The sequence below is a fragment of the Protomyctophum bolini genome, assembly GCF_963924005.1.
Source record: "Protomyctophum bolini genome assembly, chromosome: 5".
Classification (NCBI taxonomy): domain Eukaryota; kingdom Metazoa; phylum Chordata; class Actinopteri; order Myctophiformes; family Myctophidae; genus Protomyctophum; species Protomyctophum bolini.
In genome coordinates this window covers 44,897,028-44,922,844 of record NC_137866.1, presented here as the reverse complement: position 1 = coordinate 44,922,844, position 25,817 = coordinate 44,897,028, and the positions used below count along the sequence as shown (strand labels likewise).

The following is a 25,817-nucleotide window of genomic DNA, read 5'->3' as shown; positions in this document are numbered from 1 at the left end:
AAGTACTCGCATGGTTTACTTGAGTAAAAGTACCAATACCTGAAATTACCAATGCAGAAATGTAGAGATACTGGAGTAAGATTTGAGTAAAAGTGCAACAGTATTGGCATCAAAATGTACTTAAAAGATCAGATTAAAAGAATGTCTGGTTGAAAATGACAGTTTTCTGAAAAAGCTATGTTTCTATGTCCGTCGTTCTTAGATTTTTCTAAAATAGCAGATATACAAGCTCATATCAATATGAGCTTGTATATCTGCTATTTTTCAATAGCTAAAGCATAACATAATGCTAACACCCAGCTGACAAAATGCCCAAAATGGGTCAGATTGGTGGGCCGCAAAACACTTTAAAAAATGTTCCAAGTGGACCCCTGATCCAGACAATGTTGATGAACACTGACATTATATGTCTATAGCACAGTATGTGCTATTATAGACACACATAGTAATGGTTGGGGCGCAGCCAGCCATAACCGAGCTGTACCATCCATATAAGCACAGCTGTACACACCTCAGCCTTTATTAGTTACTGTACACCTGACCCACAGGGCACGGGCACTGCTCCATGGATCCGTCTATGGGGCAGTTGGAGCTCTTTGGATATACCCTATACTGTATAATATACAGCCTCCAGCCTACTGTAGCTGGAGGCTGAGATCCATGACCTCTCGTGGGTGTCGGGGAGTCGAACACCAATATCCCGGAGACTCTCAGAGCGAACCGGGGAGAGGTGGTGGGATGTCTGCTGTGTGTCTATGTGAAACACTGTGCACTGTGCCAGAAAGGACATGACGATCTATATACTGTATGCTGCTGTCTTCGCAGATTACACCTACGACTTCAACGTGAGCGCCAGCGATGGTCCTCCCCCGACCTACCTCCCAGAAGGCTTCACCTATCTCCCCACGCAGGTCTGCCCAGAGAGACTGCCCTCCATGAGTGAGTACACGCGCACACACACACGCACACACACACACACGCACGCACGCACGCACACACACGTGCACGCACACGCACTTCCAATTAATTTCAAAGGAGCTTTTTGAAACAAATGGCAGAAATCCTTCAAGATTTTGAGTCACTTTTGGGACAACTGGCAGGATATTTCCCCAAACGATTTTAAAATAGTAATAAGCCTCGGATTTTGACCTGATGCTCAAGATTCAATGGATCCCCTGAGCAAGCAGGCAGGCTCTAATTAGCTCAATGGTATAAAAAAAAAAAAATTCAGCACTTGTGCAGGAAAAACCTGGCTCAAATCCAGAGTAGAAGAGGAGAGTTACAAAGTGCAGCTTTAACTCATTTTGTTGGGGACCCCTTTTGGTGTTAGCATTATGTTATGCTTTAGCTATTGAAAAATAGCAGATCTACAATAGCTCATAGCGAGTGGCGCGCTACGAGCTTGTAGGTCTGCTAATTTTTTTTAAATCGAAGAACCACTGACACATAGAAACATAGCTATTTCAGAAAACTGTCAGGATGTAGAAGACATTTTTAGAATCTGATCTCAGGTCAAAATGGGCTAACTCATTTTGTTGGGGACCACGGCCCCCATGCAACCACCTCAATAGACCCTGTGGGGGTCCCCGGACCACGGCCCCCATGTAACCACCTCATTGGACCCTGTGGGGGTCCCCGGACAGCACTTTGAGGACCACTGCTTATACACACTCTGCACACATGACGCAGTCCAGGTGCAGAAGGCCAGATCCGGTTATTAATCCATTCTGACCTGAGATCAGATTCTATAAATGTCGTCTACATCCTGACAGTTTTCTGAAAAAGCTATGTTTCTATGTCAGTCGTTCTTCAGGTTTTTCAAAAATAGCAGACCTACAAGCTCGTAGCGCGCCACTCGGTGGCGCGCTACGAGCTTGTAGATCTGCTATTTTTCAATAGCTAAAGCATAACATAATGCTAACACCAAAAGGGGTTCCCACCCAAAATGGGTTAAGTCATGTTTATGACGTTCTTTACACTGACTTTTATATTATATTGTTAACCTTTTACTAGCATTGCTGCTTCTCTGTCGGCTTCTCCTCTTTCTCCCTGTATCCTGTTTCTTTGATTCATCCTCCTTCACTGTGGCGCTGCTATGACAACAGAATCTCCCCTCAGGATTAATAAAGTGTCTGTCTATCTTCAAGAGCGCACACACACACAGAGGACCCGTAAGGGTCCGTCTTACACTCCAAGAGTTAGATTAACACTCTGGATTCTACTCTGTCGGCACAACCTCTGCATACTGAATTTCATGCTGAGCCCAAACCACACCAATGATTCGTCATGCAACTCCTTGCAACATGCAACTCTTTGCAACATGCAACTCCTTGCAACATGCAACTCCTTGCAACATGCAACTCCTTGCAACATGCAACTCCTTACAACATGCTGCAAACATGCAACTCCTTACAACATGCAACTCCTTGCAACATGCAACTCCTTACAATATGCAACCCCTTGCAACATGCAACTCCTTACAACATGCTGCAAACATGCAACTCCTTACAACATGCAACTACTTGCAACATGCAACTACTTGCAACATGCAACTCCTTGCAACATGCAACTCCTTGCAACATGCAACTCCTTACAACATGCTGCAAACATGCAACTCCTTACAACATGCAACTCCTTGCAACATGCAACTCCTTGCAACATGCAACTCCTTACAACATGCTGCAAACATGCAACTCCTTACAACATGCAACTACTTGCAACATGCAACTCTTTGCAACATGCAACTCCTTACAATATGCAACTCCTTGCAACATGCAACTCCTTGCAACATGCAACTCCTTACAACATGCTGCAAACATGCAACTCCTTACAACATGCAACTACTTGCAACATGCAACTCTTTGCAACATGCAACTCCTTACAATATGCAACTCCTTGCAACATGCAACTCCTTGCAACATGAAACTCCTTGCAACCATTATCCCCAATGGCAGTTGCAAGGAGTTGCATTGGTGTGGTTTACCTTAACCCATTCTGACCTGACATCAGATTCTAAAAATGTCTTCTATGTCAGTCGCTCTTCGATTTCTTCAAAAATAGCAGACCTACAAGCTCTTAGCGCGTGCTATGAGCTTGTAGATCTGCTATTTTTCAATAGCTAAAGCACAAAGTAATGCCAACACCAAAACGGGTTCCCGCCCAAAATGGGTTAAAACCGTTTGGTTTACAAGGAGTTGCAACTGGTGTGGTTTGAGCTTTTAAAGGACACAATACCGTATGCTCTTTGAGACAGTCAAAATTCAATAATAATTTCCTGTAGAATATTGTTATGTTAAGGGGTGATTGTATCGTGTTTCATACACTACAGGCTGGCCATTTGTAATCACAAAAATCATTACGATTATTCAGGTTTCATGAAGAATCCCAATGTGTCCATTAAGCCAGTTGTCATTAGACATAGTGCCTCTGTGCCTATATTCATTAATAAGAGGGAGGGGAGGAGAATAATCATGTTTCATACAGTACAGGCTGGCCATTTTTAATCGTACAAATCATACAAATATTCTTCATGTTTCACGGGACTTTAAAATGTGTCCATTAAGTCAGTTGTCATAGTGCTTCTGTGCCTATTCATTAAGTTATGAGTGGTTTAACCCATTCTGACCGGGAACCCATTTTGATGTTTGCATCATGTTATGCTTTAGCTATTGAAAAATAGCAGATCTACAAGCTCATAGCGCGCCACCAAGTGGCGCGCTACGAGCTTGTAGGTCTGCTATTTTTGAAAAATCAAAGAACGACTGACATTTTTAGAATCTGATCTCAGGTCAGAATGGGTTCATCAGACCAGTGTGTGTCCAGTGGAAACCTCGTATGAATCTGATCTCGGGTCAGAATGGGTTAAACGGGCGGTGAGGCCATGCTTCCAGCGTTGATTGATGATGCATACAAAATGTGTAGTAATGGCGCAGATAGCCTAACCCACCCGGCCATTTACACAGTATGGATGCCCTGATTGCTCAAGTCTTATTGGTCTTGACAAGAAAGCGGTCCTATGGCGCTCTCTCTCTCTCTCTCTCTCTCTCTCTCCCTCTCTCTCTCTCTACACACCAGTGTGTATATATATACATATTTTCTTTTCCATTCTCATCGTCTTCCCCTTTCATACCAGGTCATTACCATTTTTATCTTTTATTCCCTCAGCCTTCTCTGTTTCTTATCTATCTCGCTTGCCCTCATGAATCTCTTTCAGAGGCGAGGTTGAAGGTGTGCACGCACGCACCCGCACGCACCCGCACACATGCACACACACACACACACACACACACACACACACACACACAGACATTTTAACCACGTAAGCCATGTCGTAATACTCCTATGACGAATAGAAAATGTCACATTGGGAGCTTATGGATCAGCAATTTAATTGTTAACTTATTTTGGAAACAATGTTGGCGCCGAAGTCTGATGGCCAAAGTCTGATGGTTTGGAGGGTCATCCATTTTTTAAACTTATTGTGGAAACAATGTTGGTGCCGAAGTCTGACGGTTTGGAGGGTTTTTTTCCTGAATTTCCATAGACTTTTTTTTTTAATCGCGTCAAATAAGAACAATATCGCAGAGACAGTTTGTTTATTTTTGGACCACAGTGCTTATGATAGGATTTTAAGATGACCCAATGTTATTCTCCATAGAGAAATTACTTCCCCAAACCAGGGGATGAGCGAGTGATGTCAGGACTTCGCTACTCTATGGGAGTTAATAATAATTTGGTGTTGGTAAACTGGACCCGAGTGGGCTTCCGTTACCATCTGCACCAAAACTATTTTCCCTAAAAAGAAATACCCATTCTACAAGCAAACTTGTAGATCAGCTGATTTAGCCCAACATTCCCCCCCCAGAATATAGGATGCTGGGGTTAAAATGTTCTTAAAACCAGGAAAGCATCTGTGTCATTTATTAGAACTTTTTTTTCTCGCATTGGCTATTCACAATAGCAGATATACAAGCTCACAGGGCGTCACTTCGTGCAGAGGTGCGAGCTTGTACATCTGTTATTTTTTACTTAAAAAAAAAAAAGAATCCTGAAAGTGTGAGAACTATAGAAGGCATTGGTAGAATGGGCCTGGGGTCTTTAATGGTGTTCCTAACTGTGTTTTACAGAGGGGAGGCTGGAGGTGAACATGAGTGAGATAGCCCTGGAGGACGTGGAGAGGTCGTTGCTGAACGCAGAGCCCAGCCTGGCCCGCGGTGGCTACTGGAAGCCCAGTGACTGTGCCCCGCGCTGGAAGGTGAGACGTTTCAAACAAGCCACTCATGCACACCTGGGTCAATAACATTTCATTCAGCTTTATACGTCATTATTTCAGTCATCTGAAATGTTTTATAGTTTTAACCCAGGCACCCAGAACTAGAGGCAAGTACATTGACCCTATGGGAGCCAACCCTGCAGGGGAAAAGCCAGGAGGGGAAAGAAGCGAACTGTACCACCTATACAGTATGTACAGTAGACGTGCTGCGGCGCGACAGCTTGGCTGACAACACTGCAGAGCTCAAGAACCTGATTATAGGAAATTGTGGAGGGCAAGCGATCCAGGAATCCCGAGTTGGTGTTGGCTAGACCTCAATCTCGCAAAACAACTAAGTTTTAACCCATTTAGGCCTGACATCGAAATTAAAAAAAAAAGTCTTCTGGGAAGAATATATTTAAAAAATAGCAGACCTACAAGCTCATAGCACGCCACCGAGTGGCGCGCTATGAGCTTGTAGATCTGCTATTTTTCAATAGCTAAAGTATAACATAATGATTAGTTAAAACACCAAAAGGGGTTTCCCCGTCCAGAATGGGTTAATCTACTTTTTTAGTTGACAAGTAACATGAGATTTTAGTCGACTAAATCTACAGTTGATTTGGCTTGATGGCGACGTAATGGCTGATTTTACACATGGTTTACAGCAGGCTGTAAATAACCAGTAAATACCAGTAAATACCAGTAAATACAAGTTCACAACGTGTCGTGCAGCATGAGCTTGTAGAACTGCTATTTTCAGCATGTGACCAAACATTAAATTAATTGTCTTTTAGTTCTACGGGATCTCTTCTCCAAAGTCCCTCCCTACGAAATTGTCAATATTATGTCTTCGTTTTTTTATTTTTATTAAATAGCTTCGTTTTGTATTTCATTTTTGTTTAGTTTTCGGCAGTGACAAATTGCTAGTCGACAGACAATTTGTCATAGTTTTACTGTTTTGGGCCTCACGAGATTGTACATTTTATTGTAGATTGTAAAAAAAAACGTATTTGCCCACAGATCCCCAATCCGAGCATCATGGCTGTCCCAGAGGGACCTTTGGTATACAAAGACTAAACCCGGTGTAACACGGGGTTAAAAGTTACCTATAGTTCCCCTTTAAACTGAATTTGAATGCTCCATTAACACATTTTACTGGAGCCCCCTCGAGAACACCCCCAACCAACCCCCCTGGACCCGCGTTGTAGAACCGCTGCTCTAGACCTGTGTGTCACGCACGCACACACACACTGCTCTAGACCTGTGTGTCACACACACACACACACACTGTATGTCTCGACTAAACCTGCTCCCATTCTATCGTATACAGTACGGGGGTGAGCAATAAGAGCATATATAATATGCTCCATGCTTTTTTTTCTTCTTTTTCTTGTATACTCAAATTCCTTACATGCCTGTGGAATTCTACTAATTCGTCCCTTATGACCTGTGGCAGGCTAGAGAAACTGTTCTGTCTCTCTCTGAGAGAGAGGGAGAGAGAGAGAGAGAGAGAGCGTTACTTTTCAGGATTCAAATAAAAATCACACCCTGTGCAACTCTCTCTCTCTCTCTCTGTGCAACTGCAACAGTATCTCTCTCTCTCTCTGTTTCTGGCACAACAGCGCCACTTTTGCCCCTACTGGTAAAAACATCAAATGTCGCAAATCTACAAGTTCGAAACTGTTTGAGTTTCGAGCTTGTGTATCTGCTACTTTTGATGCCTTCATGTGATGCTGTATAGTAGTATAGGCTAATGATCAAGTAGGGTGTTAATTTATGGGGAAAAACACAACATACAAGCCCAGTCCCACAGCCACACACACAGACACGTGCACACTCATGCACCACACTCAGACACATTGTTTAACACCTTCATGCTTGCACTTAAAGGTACAAGCTCGCAGCGCGGGATGAAGTGACAAGCTGCCATCCCCCCTTTAGCTGTTTACAGACATGCGGACGGACAGACTTGCATAACAATTTTAAAAAATATTTAAAAAAAATTGGACAACCTCCAAACAGAGAAGCGGCCTCACGCCCGGCCTCCACCATGACATTTTGGCGCCCGCCCAAAGGGGTGCCATGAGGACCACAGTTTGGGAAACACTGCATATAACTGTATATATGCCATATACAGTATGTCAGACTGCGTCATATTATCGTCTGTCGGGGTGGAAACCTCACATGTCCAAAACTGTTAACTTTTCGGTGGTTCAAATGCAAAAGAAACGGCAAAAGTAGCGACAACCTCGAAGCCTTTCGAGCTTGCGTATCTATAGCTACTTTGGTGAGACGCTGCGGTGTGATATCAAACTATAGGGCGGTAATTTACGGAAAGAAAGTGAAAACACGATGGAGATAAGAGCTTTCTTTCTGCCCCGGCCGGCCCCCGACACAGCCAGGCGATACTACGTCGTCTTTCTTAGGTATGTGAGGGAACCTGAACAGTGAGACTATCTGGAGATAATTCTCCTGGCCATAATGAGAGTTTTGTTTCCTTTGGCGCCGAGTCACTAGTGGTTTCTGTGGGAAGGGAGCAGCTCTCTGACAGTTGACTGGTGGCAGCCTCCTCCACAACTCCACTGAGCTTTCCATTATTATCCCATTTTGGGTGGGAACCCCTGTTGGTACCGTGTTAGCATCATGTTATGCTTTAGCTATTGAAAAATAGCAGATCTACAAGCTCATAGCGCGCCACCGAGTGGCGCGCTACGAGCTTGTAGGCCTGCTATTTTTGAAAAATCATGGTGCAAAGCTTTGAATATATACTCTTTTCAGAGTGAACGTTTTTAACTCAAGTCTTTGCTTCTTCTGGGAGGTGGTCCCTGAAACAACACATTTTCAGAAGGGGGGGTCATGCAGCGGCCAATTTCATATATTTTTGGGGGTCCTTGACATGAAATATTGAGAACCACTGATGTAGAAACATGAGGTTTTTCAGAAAAAGATACATTTAAATTATTTTTAATTTCGACGTCAGGCCTAAATGGCTTATTATCACCGCTGCTATCCCTCTCTGTTGTCATGTCTCACCACGCTATAAACGCCAGCCTCCCCGTCTGCTGGCTGTCTCCATCCAGACTGCGTCTCTCTCTCTCTCTCTCATTCCCACGTCCTGAAGCAAGTGTGTGTTTGTGACAACAACCAAATCTCTCTCTCACTCTCTCTCTCTCTCGCTCTCTGTTCTGCCCTTTGTTCTCTATCCTGCTACTAAATTACACTCTCACAGACTCACTCTTTCTCCAAGTCCCTTTTCTGTGCCAGCTCTCTCTCTCTCTCTCCCTCTCTCTCTCTCTCACCATGACATGTTTGCGTTTCTGCTGAACTTCAAAGAGAAAAGCTTAGAATGCTAGTTAAAAAAGCTAGCCCTCCCCCCCTGAGGGTTTTCAACAGCACAGCGGGCTCTTTTTAATGGAACACTTCCTGCCCGGGCTCTCACCTGCTGTGATCAATACACATGACGTCAAGCTTTATATACTGTTCACTGTACATACAGTATCCGCACGCACGCATGGACGGCACGCACACACAAGAACCTGCACACGGAAGAACCCTTGTCATATGCTTTTGTCATATTAATGACTTGGCTTTTTGTTTGCCCTCACTTAAAGGGGCATTTCACTTTAACCCGTTAGGACCGGAGGCTCGTTCTACAAATGCCTTCTAAATCTGTAGTTCTAAAAACTGAAAACGGTTTTCAAAATGTTCAAAAAATTGCAGATCTACAAGTGCCACATTGCGAGCTTGTACAGTATATGTCCTATTTTAGAAACTAAAGAGTTTTCTGAAAATCACATGTCGCTGTAAATATGGTACAGCACATTAGACTGTAAATACGGTATAGCACATTAGACTGTAAATACAGTATAGCACATTAGACTCATGTGAAAACACACGTCCCTATGCTTCTTCTGGTGACTGATATGGGCCTTCTCTAATAATGCACGAGGAGGAGGACACTGTCATTTATCGTCCGTTTATTTCATTACGTTCATATTGTCTGTAATGCAATGTATATCAGCCTCAAAGTGGTTCGGAGCAGGCAGTAGCTTTTATCCAGTGAATCAGCCACTTTACAGAGATGATAACTGGCGGAACAAAATGCACTCTAAACACTAACCCTTTACACTTCATTAGATGGGAGTTCGGAGTGGTCGATGCGTTGGGGTGTGTGTGTGCGTGTGCGTGTGTGCGCAAAACATTAGTCTTCATGTTTGCTATGTCGTGTCCTATAGGTGGCGATCCTGGTCCCGTTCAGGAACCGCCATGAGCACCTGCCCATCCTCTTCAGACACCTGGTGCCGGTGCTTCAGAGACAGAGGCTGCAGTTCGCCTTCTATGTCATAGAGCAGGTACTGTACTTGTACACGCTCACAGTCACAATATGATCTTTATTCATTCTATGTCATAGAGCAGGCACTGTGCTGTGCACGCTCACAGTCTTCTATGTCCTAGAGCAGGTACTGTGCTGTGCATGCTCACAGTCTTCTATGTCCTAGAGCAGGTACTGTATACTGTGCACCCTCACAGTCACGATCTGATCTTTAATATCGTCACGTTTTCAGGTGTTAAACAGTGGGTGTGAGATGTTGTGCGAGCTCCATTGTTTGTGTTATTTCCATAAGAGAAAGGGAACAGGAAGAAAAGGGAGGGGGGGGAAGGGCGTTTAGGGGAAGAGAGGGAGGGAAAAAACAAACTAAATATTCATATTGTCACATGCTCACACACTTTCACACTCGCACGGCTCAGGGTGGAACAAAGAACATCCCACCTCTCAATGTGTCTGAAACATTTCCCCATAAGTACACCTGTCTGACGACTGTATACTTCTCCACAGTAAGTGATGCATATAGAGCGTCGCAGTCCCGCCCCCTTTCATGACGACGCCAGGCCCAGGAAATGAATCCCAATGCATTTTTCCCCATAGACGTTTCAAAAAAGTATTTATTTAAAGACCTTTTAAGCGTCGTACGAAGCCAACTCGAGTCGTGACAAATCATGACAACAAACACAATATTTTTGGACCAAAAAAATAATTACAAAGAAGAAAAACAACAAAAAAGTGTTATATAAGTGATATATTCAAAGATTTGTCCCACATTTGTCCCACATTTTCAAGATTTAAAAAAATAGCAGACCCACACACATAGCTCGCCACCGAGTGGCGCGCTATGAGCTTGTAGATCTGCTATTTTTCAATAGCTAAAGTATAACCGAATGCTTAAAACACCAAAAGGGGTTCCCGCCCAGAATAGGTTAAATTGTCAAATCTGTCAATAAAATATTCAGTCGATCACACACACACACACACACACACACACACACACACACACACACACACACACACACACACACACACACACACACACACACACACACACACACACACACACACACACACACACACACACACACACACACACACACACACACACACACACACACACACACACACACACGTGCACACGCAGGTAGGAACAGAGTAGCTCTCATATGATCAGATGTTTGCTGCCCACATGACCTCACTATGACTGAGCCAATCAGATGTTTGCTCACATGACCTCACTATGGCTGAAACGGCTTCCTCGATGCAGAAACCAGGTCATTGGCCACGGGGACGCTCATTCTGTGTGCAAAATACACTGTAAGGTCTTATTGGACCCATAAAACCCATTTTTACACTCAAATTGACACAGCTCTCTCCGATATAGTAACGACATAGTAAAACAAGTTAATTGGACCCATGCATAAAGCCAATTCTTAACACTTGCTATGCATATATCTTTGCAATCTCTCCCACTTTGAGAACCAATGTTATCACCCGAGTTGTATACTATTCAAATAGTCTTGAGAAGAAAATGCTGCCATTTGTCCCAAAGTGACTGCAAAAGGTTGCTGCTATTTGTTTTTCAAAACAGCTTTATATCCTGTATAGTATAACCTGTATTTTTTCAATAGCTAAAGCATAACATAATGCTAACACCAAAATGGGTTCCCGCTCAAAATGGGTTAATGTTGCCAATAAAGATCCTTTGAATTGAATGGGCAATATGCACACAGAATAACTCTTACTACTTCCGGACCAATGATACTAATTATCAAGGCTCTGTTCCATCTAGTGTGCAGTGGTTCTCAAAGTTTTTAATGTCAAGAACCCCCATAACTCTGAGGGTACAAATGAAACCAAATGGAGTTAATGGACCTGTACACTCTCAGAGTTACACAACCATACAAGGAGTGTTTCCAGTGAGCCAGCCCCCGGAAGTAAGGAAGGGTCCCAACTTAAGTTATTTCCAAAATGTATAGAGCCCATTGAATTGAACGCTGTGGTCTCTCTCTCTCTCTCTCTCTCTCTCTCCAGAGGGGAACAGAACCGTTCAACCGGGCCATGCTGTTCAACGTGCATAGAGCCCATTGAATTGAACGCTGTGGTCTCTCTCTCTCTCTCTCTCTCTCTCTCTCTCTCCCTCCAGAGGGGAACAGAACCGTTCAACCGGGCCATGCTGTTCAACGTGCATAGAGCCCATTGAACTGAACGCTGTGGTCTCTCTCTCTCTCTCTCCCTCCAGAGGGGAACAGAACCGTTCAACCGGGCCATGCTCTTCAACGTGGGCTACAAGGAGGCCATGAAGGACCTGGACTGGGACTGCCTGGTGTTCCACGACGTCGACCACCTGCTGGAGAACGACCGGAACTACTACGGCTGCACGGACATGCCCCGCCACTTCGCCGTCAAGCTCAACAAGTACTCCTACATGTGAGTATAGTGCCCTCGTTCAGCCGCTTTCGACCGAAAATCAACCGATAATTCCCAGTAGGTTACTTATTAGTCAGGTCTACTGGACATACTGGGAGCCTACTGAAAGCGACAAGCCTCCTCATACCCTCCCCTAAACTTAACCGCAAGCATGTCCCATTGCGGTCCTAATATTAACGCATGTTCGCCAACCTTAATCCTGTCGTTTTTTTTTCTTCAGTCGGCAGAGCGTGCCCATACTGGTCGAAAACATTGGTACTGATCCTAAGTGACCACTGCGGTCTTGTCTATTGAAAACATTTGGTACTGATCCTAAGTGACCACTGCGGTCTTGTCTATTGAAAACATTGGTACTGATCCTAAGTGATCACTGCGGTCTTGTCTATTGAAAACATTGGTACTGATCCTAAGTGACCACTGCGGTCTTGTCTATTGAAAACATTGGTACTGATCCTAAGTGACCACTGCGGTCTTGTCTATTGAAAACATTGGTACTGATCCTAAGTGATCACTGCGGTCTTGTCTATTGAAAACATTGGTACTGATCCTAAGTGACCACTGCGGTCTTGTCTATTGAAAACATTGGTACTGATCCCAAGTGACCACTGCGGTCTTGTCTATTGAAAACATTGGTACTGATCCTAAGTGACCACTGCGGTCTTGTCTATTGAAAACATTGGTACTGATCCCAAGTGATCACTGCGGTCTTGTCTATTGAAAATATTGGTACTGATCCTAAGTGACCACTGCGGTCTTGTCTATTGAAAACATTGGTACTGATCCCAAGTGATCACTGCGGTCTTGTCTATTGAAAACATTGGTACTGATCCCAAGTGACCACTGCGGTCTTGTCTATTGAAAACATTGGTACTGATCCTAAGTGATCACTGCGGCCTTGTCTATTGAAAACAGTCCAATCGGGTGGCTCATTGAGCTTGTAAAATCTGACGTTTTCGAAGATGTTGGAAAACTCTTTTAAATTAAATAAGAAATGATTAAATGGGATACTCTGCATGGTGAGACAGTTTTGTTACTGTACGTATATATTTGGACGTCAACACTTTTGTACTTCCACGTTAAAATTTGATATGCATTCTGGACTGTGACTTTCTGCATTGCGGCATTGCAGAGTGTAAAAATGTAAATTCCGCCAAGTGGAAGTAATGCTCATTGCGTGGCGTCTCCCCTTCCAGGCTTCCGTACAACGAGTTTTTCGGGGGCGTCAGCGGCCTGACGGTGGAGCAGTTCAAAAAGATCAATGGATTCCCCAATGCATTCTGGGGCTGGGGAGGAGAAGACGACGACCTGTGGAACAGGTGAGGATCAGTCAACACGTGATGCTCTAATGTTGACCCATGTTGACCTGAGATCAGATTCTAAGAAAATGTCTTCTACATCCTGACAGTTTTCTGAAAAAGCTATGTTTCTATGTCAGTCGTTCTTCGATTTTTCAAAAATAGTAGACCTACAAGCTCGTAGCGCGCCACTCGGTAGCTAAAGAATGCCATAATGCTAACACCAAAAGGGTTTTTTTATCAAGACATATACACCATCGTTACTGTCCATATTCTAACTTTCCAGTTTTTTTTTTTAAACTAGCCCTATACTTTAATCATGCAGTTTCACACAACAGTATCAAAAGAAGCAGATCCACAAGCTTGAAACGCTTGTGGATCTGCTTCTTTTGATACTGTTGTGTTCTCTGACAACCCATTTGCATTGTTTCATCGTTCCCCAGTGGACCGGTGGTGCCCAAAATAATAGTATGATAATAATATATAAATATAGCCTTGTTGTGTTCCTCGGAAAACCCTTGATCTGTGGCACACAATAAAGGACCCGTCAGTCTATGGTGTACATTTTGTGTAATCCAGGAAAGCATCTTTGTCGTTTTAGATTTCAGTGGGGTCTCTAAGGGGCCGATTCATACTCTTATTTTAGAGCTGAATAAAAGTCGCTTCGGCTCTGTAGAGCCTACAATGTGACGTCATTTGAGGTTCGGGGGGGGGGGCGGGTACCGTCCTAAAGTCGACTCTTCGGTGCTACTGAAAATTTCTGACGAGCCGAAATCATTTCGGCACTACAGCGGTAAAATAGGAGTATGAATCGGCCCTTAAGTGGGGTCCGGCGAAAAGCTTGTACTGTAGATCTGCTATTTTTGAAAATAATATATTTTTTAATGTATTGATATTCTTTGCCTCTGGGAGTCCCTGGAACAAAATACCTTTTGAGATGGGGGGTCAATAATATCATTGTGGGGGTCCTTGATATTTCCACCACTGATATAGCAACATGGTTTTTTTCCAGAAAACTGTTAGGATTTAGAAGACAATTTTAGAATGTGCCTCGGGTCTAAATGGGATAAACAGCGTCAGTAAGGCTGTCAGTATTGGCAATACTCACACAGCGTTGATGTCGGAGGTGGTAGGGGGGGGGGGGAGGGGAGGGAGATTGACATGGTGCTGACATAAGAGCAGATGGCCATAGTGCGAGTATGATCAATTTGTTGACATGAGGTTTGTCTCTAGAGCCAGGAGGAGAACAGAGCCTGGAGAGTGTGTTGGCACAGAGCAACCTTTCATTTAAGCTTTTCTCTTTTTTTGTGTGCTTATCTATGCTGCATGTCATTATTGTGACACACACACACACGTTTGTATTACTATACCTGTGAGGACATCGACCTTTTTAGGACGCCAATGTTATGAATTACATTTTTGTTACATTTCATTTTTGCCATTTTTAACCGTAAGCCTGAAACCGAAAAATGGCAGATCTACAAGCTCACAAACTTGCGCACAATGCACAACACCAGCGTGCAACAACGTATAAATAAGGTGTAACCCAAACCCCGTAAACCTAACTTCTAAAATAAATGTATAATCCTAATCCCAACCTGAATCTTTTCCTTATTGCAAGACAATCGTTAAAACAAAAAAGTAACCTTAAAAACAACCAGAAAATTGTCCATTTCTCAAATTCTACGACACTTATGTGGCCCTCACAAGGATAGTAAAACACACACACACACGTGTACAGGCAGCTGTTCTCCGTCCGGACTCTCTGAATGCACACTCCCAGCTTTCTCTGATTGTCTTTTGGCTTTTGTGCTTTGATTCCATAGATAATAATAATGTTTTTTTTTTTTCTCTTTCACCACTGATTGTATATATATTATTGTAGGCCTATCCCCGTTTCCTGGCGTTTGTCTGTGTACAGTATACTATAGGGACAGGACATGTCCCTAGTATAAATATTTTGAATTATTGTGGCAAAAATAAAAATGTGATAATCAAATGAATGCTTAAAATACCACTTTTGTTAAAGGACGACTGCACCCATTTTCATCTACATATTGATAATATCTTGGTGCCGACTTTTCCCGTTACCATTGTGATTATCTTAACTATCTGGCCACTATTATCTGTGACGGGCCTCCTACTCGCGAGGTTTCTTTTGTTTGTTTGTTTCACAGAGAGAGCGAGTGAATGTATTCCATGAGTCACACATTCATACAGTGTTTGCATATTTCTTATGAATACATGACAGTAGGTATGGGTGAGTCAGCTATTATGGCGCGGCATCATCATCATCAGGGCTAGTTGACAGAGTGTTTGTTTTAATGGCGTATCGCGTGGCGTGGTGTGTTTGTTTTAATGGACGTATGGTGGTGGTGTGTTTGCTCTGCAGGGTGAGACTGGCCAACTACACAGTGAGCCGCCCCCACGGAGAGCAGGGGCGCTACATGTCCATCCCACACCACCACCGCGGGGAGGTGCAGTTCCTGGGCAGGTCAGTTCACACACACACACACACACACGCACACACACACTTTTGTTTTTGTACCGTTTCGTACGCATGGATTTAAAGTTCTCACTCGCCACGGCCCACGACTGATTTCAGTCATGTGGATTCCGTATGAAGCCAGCATACGGAATCGCATATTCTATGGAAGCATGTTGCACAGCGAAAATGTCCTTATCTACAGTGTGTGTGTGTGTGTGTGTGTGTGTGTGTGTGTGTGTGTGTGTGTGTGATTTTAAAATCGAAAATGTACAAAACTGCTACTTTTCACGATTCAAATGAACAATGGCAAAAGTAGCAGATCCACAAGCTTGAAATGCATTTGTGTGACGCTTTAGTATGATCAAGTAGGCCAGTAGGGCATTAATTTATGAGAAAAAAAGTTAAAATATGAAAATAAGACAGCAACACAATTCTGCTATACTTGAAGGGACACATGGCTCTCACAAGTACAGTACACAGAGTGTGTGTGTGTGTGTGTGTGTGTCTGGATACAGGGTGGGTGCTGATTGAGTTGGAATGTGGCTTGGATTCATGTGATGTAAGCTGGTCACATGAAAAGTCAGAATGCAGCGCCTTTGAGGGCATTTCTGTGGCTCTTTTAAAGACTTTGCATGTGATATATGCATGGGGGGGGATACATTCCGATCATGTTCGCTGTGCTACACATACTTAAAACACGTGAACCCTAGCATCCCTATCCTATGAGCTTGTCATAATAGACGAACATAGGCGATCTACAACCTCATAATGTGCGTTGTGAGCTTATAGATCAGCTATTTTTGGGCAAAGAGGTTTGGTGAGGGAACAAAGGAGCTGGGACTAACAATGTGTTTATGGTTCAAGTTATGTATAAACACCTCAGGAGGTGAGAAAGATCTAAATGTCTCAATAGAAGAGCAGAGAGAACAAATAGAACCACCCCAAGTTATATTGTATATACACTTTTTTTCCGTGGACTTTTTCAGAATAAAAGGTGCTAGAGTGTCAAGCAGATGAGGCAGATTTTACTCTGAAAAGCCCCACCTTCCATTTCCCCCCAAAACCGGGACGTGTGGACACGTCTTTAGCGTCAGAAGTGTTAACATACTCTACCATACAGATATCATTTTATTCACACAGCTGTGTAAGTGGTTAAATAACACCGATTCCAATACCGTGCAATGAGTTGTTCCCGTCAGATATTTGCAATTAGTTTTCGTCTGTCTCATATTTGTATTTCTGATTTTTCCCTCCCGCAGGTATACTCTATTACGTCACTCGAAGGAGAGGCAAAGCCTGGACGGTCTCAACAACCTGAACTACTCCCCCCTGGTGTCCAGGAGGCCTCTCTACACTAATGTCTCGGTGATCCTCAACAGGAACCTCGCCCCTATCGCCGACTACTGACCATGAAGGCACAACAAAAACAGGCCGCCCCAAGGCCTCCTGGGAATTGAAGTCCTCTGGGGGGACGTCGTCAGCCATAACTCTCACCAAGTCGTAGCAGCAGTGCTTTGGACTTTTTCAGTTTGATCTGTAGGCTACTTTTTGTTTTGCTTTGTATGCAAAAAACAAAAAACAAAAAATCCAATAGACACACAGGAGATAGGTTTGGTAAAAAAAAAACTAAAAAAAAAAAAACGTAGAGATTTAAAAGGATAAATGTTGCACTCATTTGTGCCATGATCCATTGCTCCGCCTCTCATCTGGGCTTTGGTCTCCACATGCCTTTTCGCACCAGTTTGGCCTTTAGCATTCATTCAGTCAGTCATGCATTTGCTAATTCAGTCAACTATTAAGTCCACAATCTTTTCTCAGTCCTAGCGACACGAATAGGCTATATAACACACATACTATATATAAACACACACACACACACACACACACACACACACAGGCATAGACACTTTTCGCGCTGTTGTGGTCTGTGAGGCTTTTATTTTAGTTTTGCTCTTGCACTAATGATGTTTTCACCAATGCAGTAACCCAGTTAAAACCTGCATGCACACACGAAACACAGTGACTTTAACATTGCGTAGATCCTGCAGCTGGTTCTGCAGTAAAAGTATACAAATGCCAAAATCTACAACTGCTGAAGATATACCGGACAGAGGAAAGAGACGCGTGATGTGTTTCAATGTTATACATGTAAAAAAAATACTATGTTAAATTTAAGAGTAATATTAGCATCCTTACCAAATATCAACAACTACATTTTTTTTTATATATAACTGTTGCTACACATGCTAGTTAACCACTGAAGCCCCTATTTGCTTTCGTCACATGACGAATAGAAAGAATAGCCGCTCTACACACCTTAATGCTACACAACTGGTAGATTGTTATTTTGGCTTCGCCCACATACAGTATGGGATGCTAAAATAATATTCAAAAACAAAATCGGCAAACGTCGTTGAGCTTGTAGCTCTGCTATTCAGGGTTAATGTGGTTTAAAGGAAAAAAAGAAGGCTCTGAACGTCTTGTGTTGCATTAACTGCATCTCGGCTGTTTTTGGCTGCTTGGGGAATGGCTGTACAGTTCTAGAGCAACAATCATAATGAATATTAGCAATAAGCTGTATTATGTCACAGGAGAGCTCAGTGCGCACACACACACACACACACACACACACACACACACACACACACACAGCAGCACGGGTGCTGAATTGGACCCTGATCGGAGAGGATTGGATGCTCTGTGTATGCAAACCTCGCAAATGGACACACCTTTGCCTAAAGCAAACATGCCCTCCCAGACCAGTCAGAAGTGTGTATGAGTCTCCGTCTCTGTCTGTCTTTTGCCTCCGTTTGCTTTTGCGTGCGTGCGTGTGTGTATACTGTATACGTGTAAATGTGTGTAAACAAGTGAGGGAGAGCTATGCAAATGGCCTTGTAGGTACAGTAACCTGTTCTTATTGTCATTGTCCTTCAAGAAGTTCCAAGAAACTGTGACGGATTCCCTCTAGAACTCACCTCATATGATGTTGTATGCCTAAAGGCTATAGAAAGAGAGAGTGAGAGACGGCAACAACAATAACCACCACAAAAAAGCTACGATGTGATTTTCATTGGTTCCCACGTCTTTGACTACTCATCGGGATTTTCCACCTCAGAGTGTCTGAGGTGGAGAATGCTTGACGTCGAACCTAATTTGTGCTGAATTGGGCTTTTTTTAAGGCGTCATACTGTTGAGCGGTAGTTGTGGGATGCTGTGACATGGTCTCACTTCCTTCCGTGTGACCTAGGTTTGCCTCTCGTGTGTTAGCCGTCCCTGTCACAAACATTATTTGGAAAGCAAAACTAGATAAGTCTTGGTGACGCCCCAAGAGGCCACAGACTTAGCCTTAGGCTTAATCATGCTTGCTGGCTAATGTGGGTGAATGACTGTGGCCCTATACTGCCTTATTGCGGTGTCATTTTAGTTTTGTCCCAGGGTGGTTGAGGAACACTTGGCCTGTGATTAGCGGAGGGCTTATTTTGGCTAGCTGCTGGCCATGGGACACTGGCTCGCCTAGTGGCTCGTGCAAGCACTCCTCTTCCGCAGCCATCCTTGGAGAAAACTATTTTAGCGCAGTGATTCTCACATTTCAAATGTTCAGAGTTTGATATCCATTAGGCCACCTTTTTCCAGTTCTATAGGCGTATTGGTTCTCAAACACAATCTCTAAAAAATTTATCCCACGATTTTGTAACCCAGTTTTTCTTTTCACCCAGTGCCAATTATCTAATGTAATCCTGGGCGCTACACTTCCTCTGCCAACCTGGGGGGGCAGCGGACTGACCTCATGCCTCCTTCTATGCATGAGGAGTCCAAGCTGCTTCTTTTCACCTGACAGAGGGGAATTTCCCCGGCCGGACGTAGCGCGTGGAAGGGACACGTTATTTTCCGACCAGTTCCTTTCCCCTCCATCAGGCGCCCCGGCTGGCCAGGGGGGAGGTAGTTTTAGAGACCAGGATTACGGCATGTTTTTGTGAGGGTATCTACCCTAGGGGACACGGGGAGAACATGCAAACTCCACACAGAAAGGCACAATCATTTTAACCACATTATCCATTTATACGTTGGCTATTCAGAAATAGCAGATATACAAGCTCAATTTAGACATTTTTAAAATAGAATTTCTCTCGTGGGGGTCCGTGGGCCAAATATGTATCAATTTTGGGGGTCCTTGACATACGTTTGAGAACCACTTGAAGGGGGTGTCTAACGTGGCCATCTTGCGTGAACGTGGTCAATATTGTATCTAATGGGAGTTAGGAGGCTCATCACAACATGCACTGAACAGTATCTGGAGGGATAGCAGTGTTTATCTAACCGAGCGGTAAGCCTAAGTCACAATTCCATTAAAAAAAGAACGCAGTTCTTGTAAAGATTTACACAAAACCCTCTAGCGTTAACATCTCTGAGCCCTAGTCGTATAGCTGGAGGACCCGATTCATTTCACACAAATCGCCTTGTATGCATTTTTTTTTTTTTTGAGACGGTTCTTTAAGGGGGGTGAGATGTGGCAGTTTATATAAACTAACTGTTTATGTTGTGTTCCCATGCTGAAATAAGAATACATTGAGCGAGGCTGGTTCCTCCTTACATTTTATTTATTTGATCTTTTATGGAATATTTTCTGTGATTTCTTTTGTTTTTGTTTTGACTGTGTTAGATCAGATGCACTGAAATTTGTAGTTTCTATTTGTTTGGAGATTGTAGAGGGTTTTTTTTGCCGTGCGTGCGTGTGTGTGCGTGTGTGTGTGTGTGTGTGTGTGTGTGGAATGGCTTGGAACGATCGTTCCACGTCATTCCGTTTGCACGGCGACTCCCTCTTTCGCTCCGACATTCACAACGTGGTGAATGGATGCTCCCATGGAATGAAATGGCACCCATCCATAGCCTGGCGTGTATTAAAAAAACCACTGAATAGACGCGGTCGACGAACCCATTTTGTTTGACAACCACTGGAAGAGAAGGACACAACATCTTTCGCTATGCATCTCCCGTTATATGAATTGATAATCAATATGGTGCTTAACCCTCCGGAAACTACTCTAGAGGGAGAATATATCGCTTTGTGCTAACGAGAACCAATCCCAACATTGTACTATCTGTATCTGATAAAGGGGGTAAGTGATAACATTTGTTAGAAGTAGATAGATAAATAAATAGCTCTATATTCTGATCGCAATCATTGTTATAGACTTTTATTCAGTAACGGGGGATTTCCCCGAAAACTTTTTCAGGCGGGGATAACAATTTCATCCAATTAGGAGGTTACCTACTAGTGTTTCCAATTCCATTTCTGCTATTTCCATTTCTGCTATTCTTATCATCACTTCCAATTTAGCTTGTTTATCCTGTATGAGTTCTCTCCTGATGTGATTAAATTGGTGTCCTGACCTGAAAATGTCCATTATGTTCCGTTTACTACCAACCTAGAAATATGCGGAGAACCCTGTTACTGAACAAAACTACTATAAAGCAATGATTACGATCGGAATATAGAGCTGTAACGTTTCAACAATAAGCCTTTTTATTTCAACCACAAAATATATCACTTAACGTAACAGCACCCTTTTTAAATGACAGGCAGTGTCTTCGAGATTTGCAGCCTGCGCGTTAGCTAATTGATTTGTCATGCTCTTTGGCGCGCGCGCGCGGACGTAAATGTTTTCTCTGACCAATCGGAAGTGTTGAATGGGTTCATTATGACAACCAGAAGCACATGTTTACCTCTTAGCCAATTACCTTTGGAGGTGCCTAGTGAAAGTCGTGCAGTACAGCCACTTAAGCCCCGATTCGCACTCTTGTCGTCGCACGAGGTGTTCACGTGCACCGGGAAACCGCTGACCCGCACTTGTAGGACGGCCGTTTCCATTACCTCGGGTCGACGGAGCATAAATGTGGCTTTGTTTGTTAACGGTTCTCTCTTCCAAGTGTGTTTGATTGAAATGGCCTAAACCTGCCTATAGTTGTTCAAAGGAGGTCTGTTGTCGGTCCTCTGCAAGTTATTAGATTTTATCAAATCTGTTTTTACTTTCATTTTGTTTTCTAGCACTGATTTGTATAAGACCTGTCTGAGGATACTGACACCTCGCAGGTCCCACTCTAGTTCCTGAACACGATGTGATAGACTGTACATGATCTGTTTTTTTTTTTGTTTTTTTTTATCATCGCCTGTAAATTAAGAAGCTATAGATGGACAGAAAATCCAAGCCAAACGGGTGGCGGTCAGATTATAGACAGGACGACACGATGGAGGAGAGATTTAACAGGTGCATGTCAAAAATATTTAACGTCGTGGAAAAGGTCATAAGGAATATAACACAAATTAATTTAAAAACCTAATCGTCAAAGAAATTGCGTATTGTGATGTTTTAAGGAATTCATTCATGATTGCAGGTAGACATCTGAGGAATCTTCTCATACTGGGAGTTTTGATTCCCATGAGCTGTTGATTGAATCTATGATAATAAGGTATGAGCTGTTGATTGAATCTATTGGATTCAATCTGGAATCTATTAGATTCAATCTGGAATCTATTAGATTCAATCTGTAATCTATTAGATTCAATCAATCATCTCATCTTATTATCGTAGATTCAATCTATGATAATAAGATGATAAGATCTTGGACTTTCCCACGATATGAAACATTTTTGACATTTTTGGGACCGTTCCTCCGGCTGTCGTAGCTACTGAACTGTAGGCCTTCAGTCAGTATCTGACTCTATACGTCAACGCCGCAGAGTCAACGGTTTCAACACCTAAGCGCATATGGAGAGCAGTGGGGGGGTTTCGTGTCTATAAAACGACAAGCTTAGTGTTCCCATGTTTTTATCAGCAGCAGGAAATGGGCTCTGTTTTTGTTTTTATTGTAGATAAGCGCTAGCCGGCTGCATCTCGGAATCCTGTTTTATAAATCGCTCCAGCCCTGACCTGACCTATCGGCCAGCCGGCCAGGGGATGGCCGCTGTGTGCGTTGCATAGTCGAGGCTTTCCCCTGCTATACAACGACATCGCCCATTCTGATCCATTATTATGTCGAGTCTAAATGACGGGGACTAGTTTACTCCAGGTTCCCTGACAAGACAAGACAGCCTTAAAAGCTTGTTAATTTATTTGTTTAGTTTTTTTGTTTTCCACTGAAGTTTTTATTTTAGATATATATATATATACTGTATATATACAAGCTAAATCTATTTAAATTGAAGAAAAAAAAATTGCATATCAAGAAGATATTGACCATTGTAAATATTGTCGTGTGTAGTGTTTTAGAGGTTCGATAAAAAGTCAAATCACTACTGATGCTAGCTTAACGAACAAGGCTTTTTGGAGTGGTTTTGGCTGGGGATAATGCCTGTGCCACTTATACCCGATCTATGCTCTGGCGTACGGCGGTGTGGCACACCGAACATGGCGCTCTTCGAGCTGATTTACAAGCTCAAACGTGGCACGTTGTTCGCGAGCTTGGCTATGTTCGATGTGCAACGCCATCGTGAGACAAAGTATATAAGTTGGGGCTTTATCCAGTTAAGTGCTGGTGTAGTTTACACGGCTACAATGATGCTTTACATCACTGCTAAACCCTTTTTTTGTTTGATTTGTTTGTTTTACCATTTGGGATATTGTCAGATAGTCTGCTTGAATTCCCGTCACAATTCTTAATTTATGCTGGTGTGGCTTGCCCTCAAGAACTGATTTTTCAAGCTACTGTAACAGCTTGTTGTTAGCCTGAATGTCAGGAGTATAATGCCTAATTTATGCGTCATCGTACGACGGTGTCGCACATCCAACATAGTTGATCGACAAGTAGGCTTGTAGATCGGCTATGTTCGGTACGCGACACAGACATACGACAAACTATAAATTGTAGCCTGCTTTTGTCATACAAAAATAACAATGTTTTTTTTTGTTGAAATAATATTTGAGGCCGTTCTTGACATGCATGTTGTTGCAACTTAAGGGAAGGCAAAGGCACCGCTCTTCATATTAAGTTCAATTGGCCTCGTTTGTGATGTGTCATTGATATAGTGTCTCCTCAGCTAAATGCCAACGCTCACATGGATTGGACGTCTGAGTATTGGAATCTGGCTATAGTGGCTATTGATAGTGACGGGTATATCATTGATCGTTATCAGCGATAGTAAGAGAGGTCTCATCGGTAGTGGTACTGGTATCGCCGACAGTGACATGTTTCTTTGATAGTAACGGTTATTGTCGATTAGCTGGCAGGTTTCATGGGTGGTGGTGGTGACAGGTAAGGTTAATATGAAGGCTTAAGTAAATACAAAAATAAAACACTGTAGATCGGCAGTTCTCAAAGCGGGGTTCAGGGAACCCTTAGGGTTCCTTAAGTGGGAATTCCAAATTAATTCTGACAGGACTATAAACTCTAAATAAGTTTAGGTCCATACAAGCTCCTTATTGTGACATCGGAAAAGATTGAAAGGGCTTTCCGAACTGTAGGTCGGACGGTCAGGACATCCGTGGTTTGTAGGAGGAGCGCTCGGAGTAAAAGCTATCGGATGTTCTGAATGACGTCAAAATGTAAATATTACGTCTATTTCCGGCAACAACGAAAAAACGTCAGAAAGGATGTATTCGTGCAGTTTCATGAGGGTCCTTGAAATGTACCCGTTTGAGGAACCAATGCTGTATAGATTGATTGTAGAGAGAGAGAGATAGAGAGAGCGCTGTCAGCCAAACACCACTGCTTACAATCATACCCAGAATCAAACGGACACCCCCCCCCCCCCCACCCATACATACCAGCAAACACAACTCACCCCCAAATCTATACAGATGGAACCCATTCTTTTTTGTACGAAAAACCCAATACAAAGGACAAAAAAAACAAAAACAAAAAAAGATACAGATGAATACATTTAAAATATTATCTTCTCTCTCTGATTGTAAGGAGATGACGTTGAATCTCCTTGAATTGAAGCCATTTGAAGCCACTTGTTAAAAAACTTGATGTCAGCCTTATGTGTAATCTGTGTATTTGGCATATTATCTTTTGATTATTGAAATTTGTAAGACGGAGACTTTCTTTTATACCATCATTGTTATTGTTCAAAGTGCACCAATAAAAAAAACAGAAACTTGAAAAGATACTGATCTGTCACACTCCTGCCTGTGTTTTGTTACAATTACAATGAGACACTCTTATCCAGGGAGACATTACATTAAGCAAGGTCAACACATACAAATGCAAAGAGACAGTGGTACCTAAACTAGGATCACAAGTAAACCAAGGCAATATATACCTACTATCAAAATAACAATCTGCACATTGTAACTATGGGATACAAGGTAAACAATGAATCTGTTTGAACAGCATGCTGTGTAAATTGATTCTAGATCATTTGGAGGGGCTTAACCCATTTACTGTAGGCCTGAGATCAGATTTAAAAAAAAAGTCTTCTACATCCTGACAGTTTTCTGAAAAAGCTATGTTTCTATGTAAGTAGTTCTTCGATAAAAAAAAAAAATAGCAGACCAAGTCTTAACCGGCCACGTATGTCAGAGCCACGGTTGAGTCTTAACCAGCCGCACGTACAGTCGGACTATTGGTAAGTCGGACTAACGTATGCCCGTAAGTCAAAGATGCTAGATTGAGCCCAGGCGGTGGCGTAACCGTCTGGGCACCCGACTGGTAAATCCACTCGCAGTGTGCCGCGGGTTCGACTCCCGAGCCCGACACGGCCTTTACTGCATGTCATCCCCCCATCTCTCTCCCGTTTCCTGTCAGCCTACTGTCTGTCCCTTCACAAACCAATAAAAGGTGTAAGCCCGCAAAAAGAATATCTTAAAAAAGATGCCAGATTGATTAGAACGATAGACCGTCCCAATTGGAGCCACTAGAGGAGAAAAGATACACAGTGGTCCCCTAAGTGCATCCAGTGGCAGATATCGCAAGCGTCCTGTAAACGTTTACTGGTGCTAGATCTTGCACGAGAGTGCGTTACTGGGACAGAGAAAGGTCAAAAACTAAGTAGGTTTTCTCCTGATTTGGCTCTCTGAAAAA

The 25,817-nt window shown here is 43.0% G+C and overlaps 1 protein-coding gene across 1 annotated transcript in view; it reads left to right on the top strand.

Annotated features, from left to right (window-relative positions):
• Positions 1-24,899, top strand: part of b4galt5 (UDP-Gal:betaGlcNAc beta 1,4- galactosyltransferase, polypeptide 5) — an 81,179-nt gene extending 56,280 nt beyond the window's left edge. Inside the window, exons 3-9 of the mRNA XM_080764376.1 lie at positions 826-939; positions 5,127-5,254; positions 9,490-9,606; positions 11,824-12,011; positions 13,205-13,327; positions 15,699-15,800; positions 17,054-24,899. Coding sequence (XP_080620502.1) covers positions 826-939; positions 5,127-5,254; positions 9,490-9,606; positions 11,824-12,011; positions 13,205-13,327; positions 15,699-15,800; positions 17,054-17,201 — 920 coding nt within the window. The 3' untranslated portion in view covers positions 17,202-24,899. The remainder of the gene's footprint in view (positions 1-825; positions 940-5,126; positions 5,255-9,489; positions 9,607-11,823; positions 12,012-13,204; positions 13,328-15,698; positions 15,801-17,053) is intronic.
• The last annotated feature ends 918 nt before the right edge of the window (positions 24,900-25,817 follow it).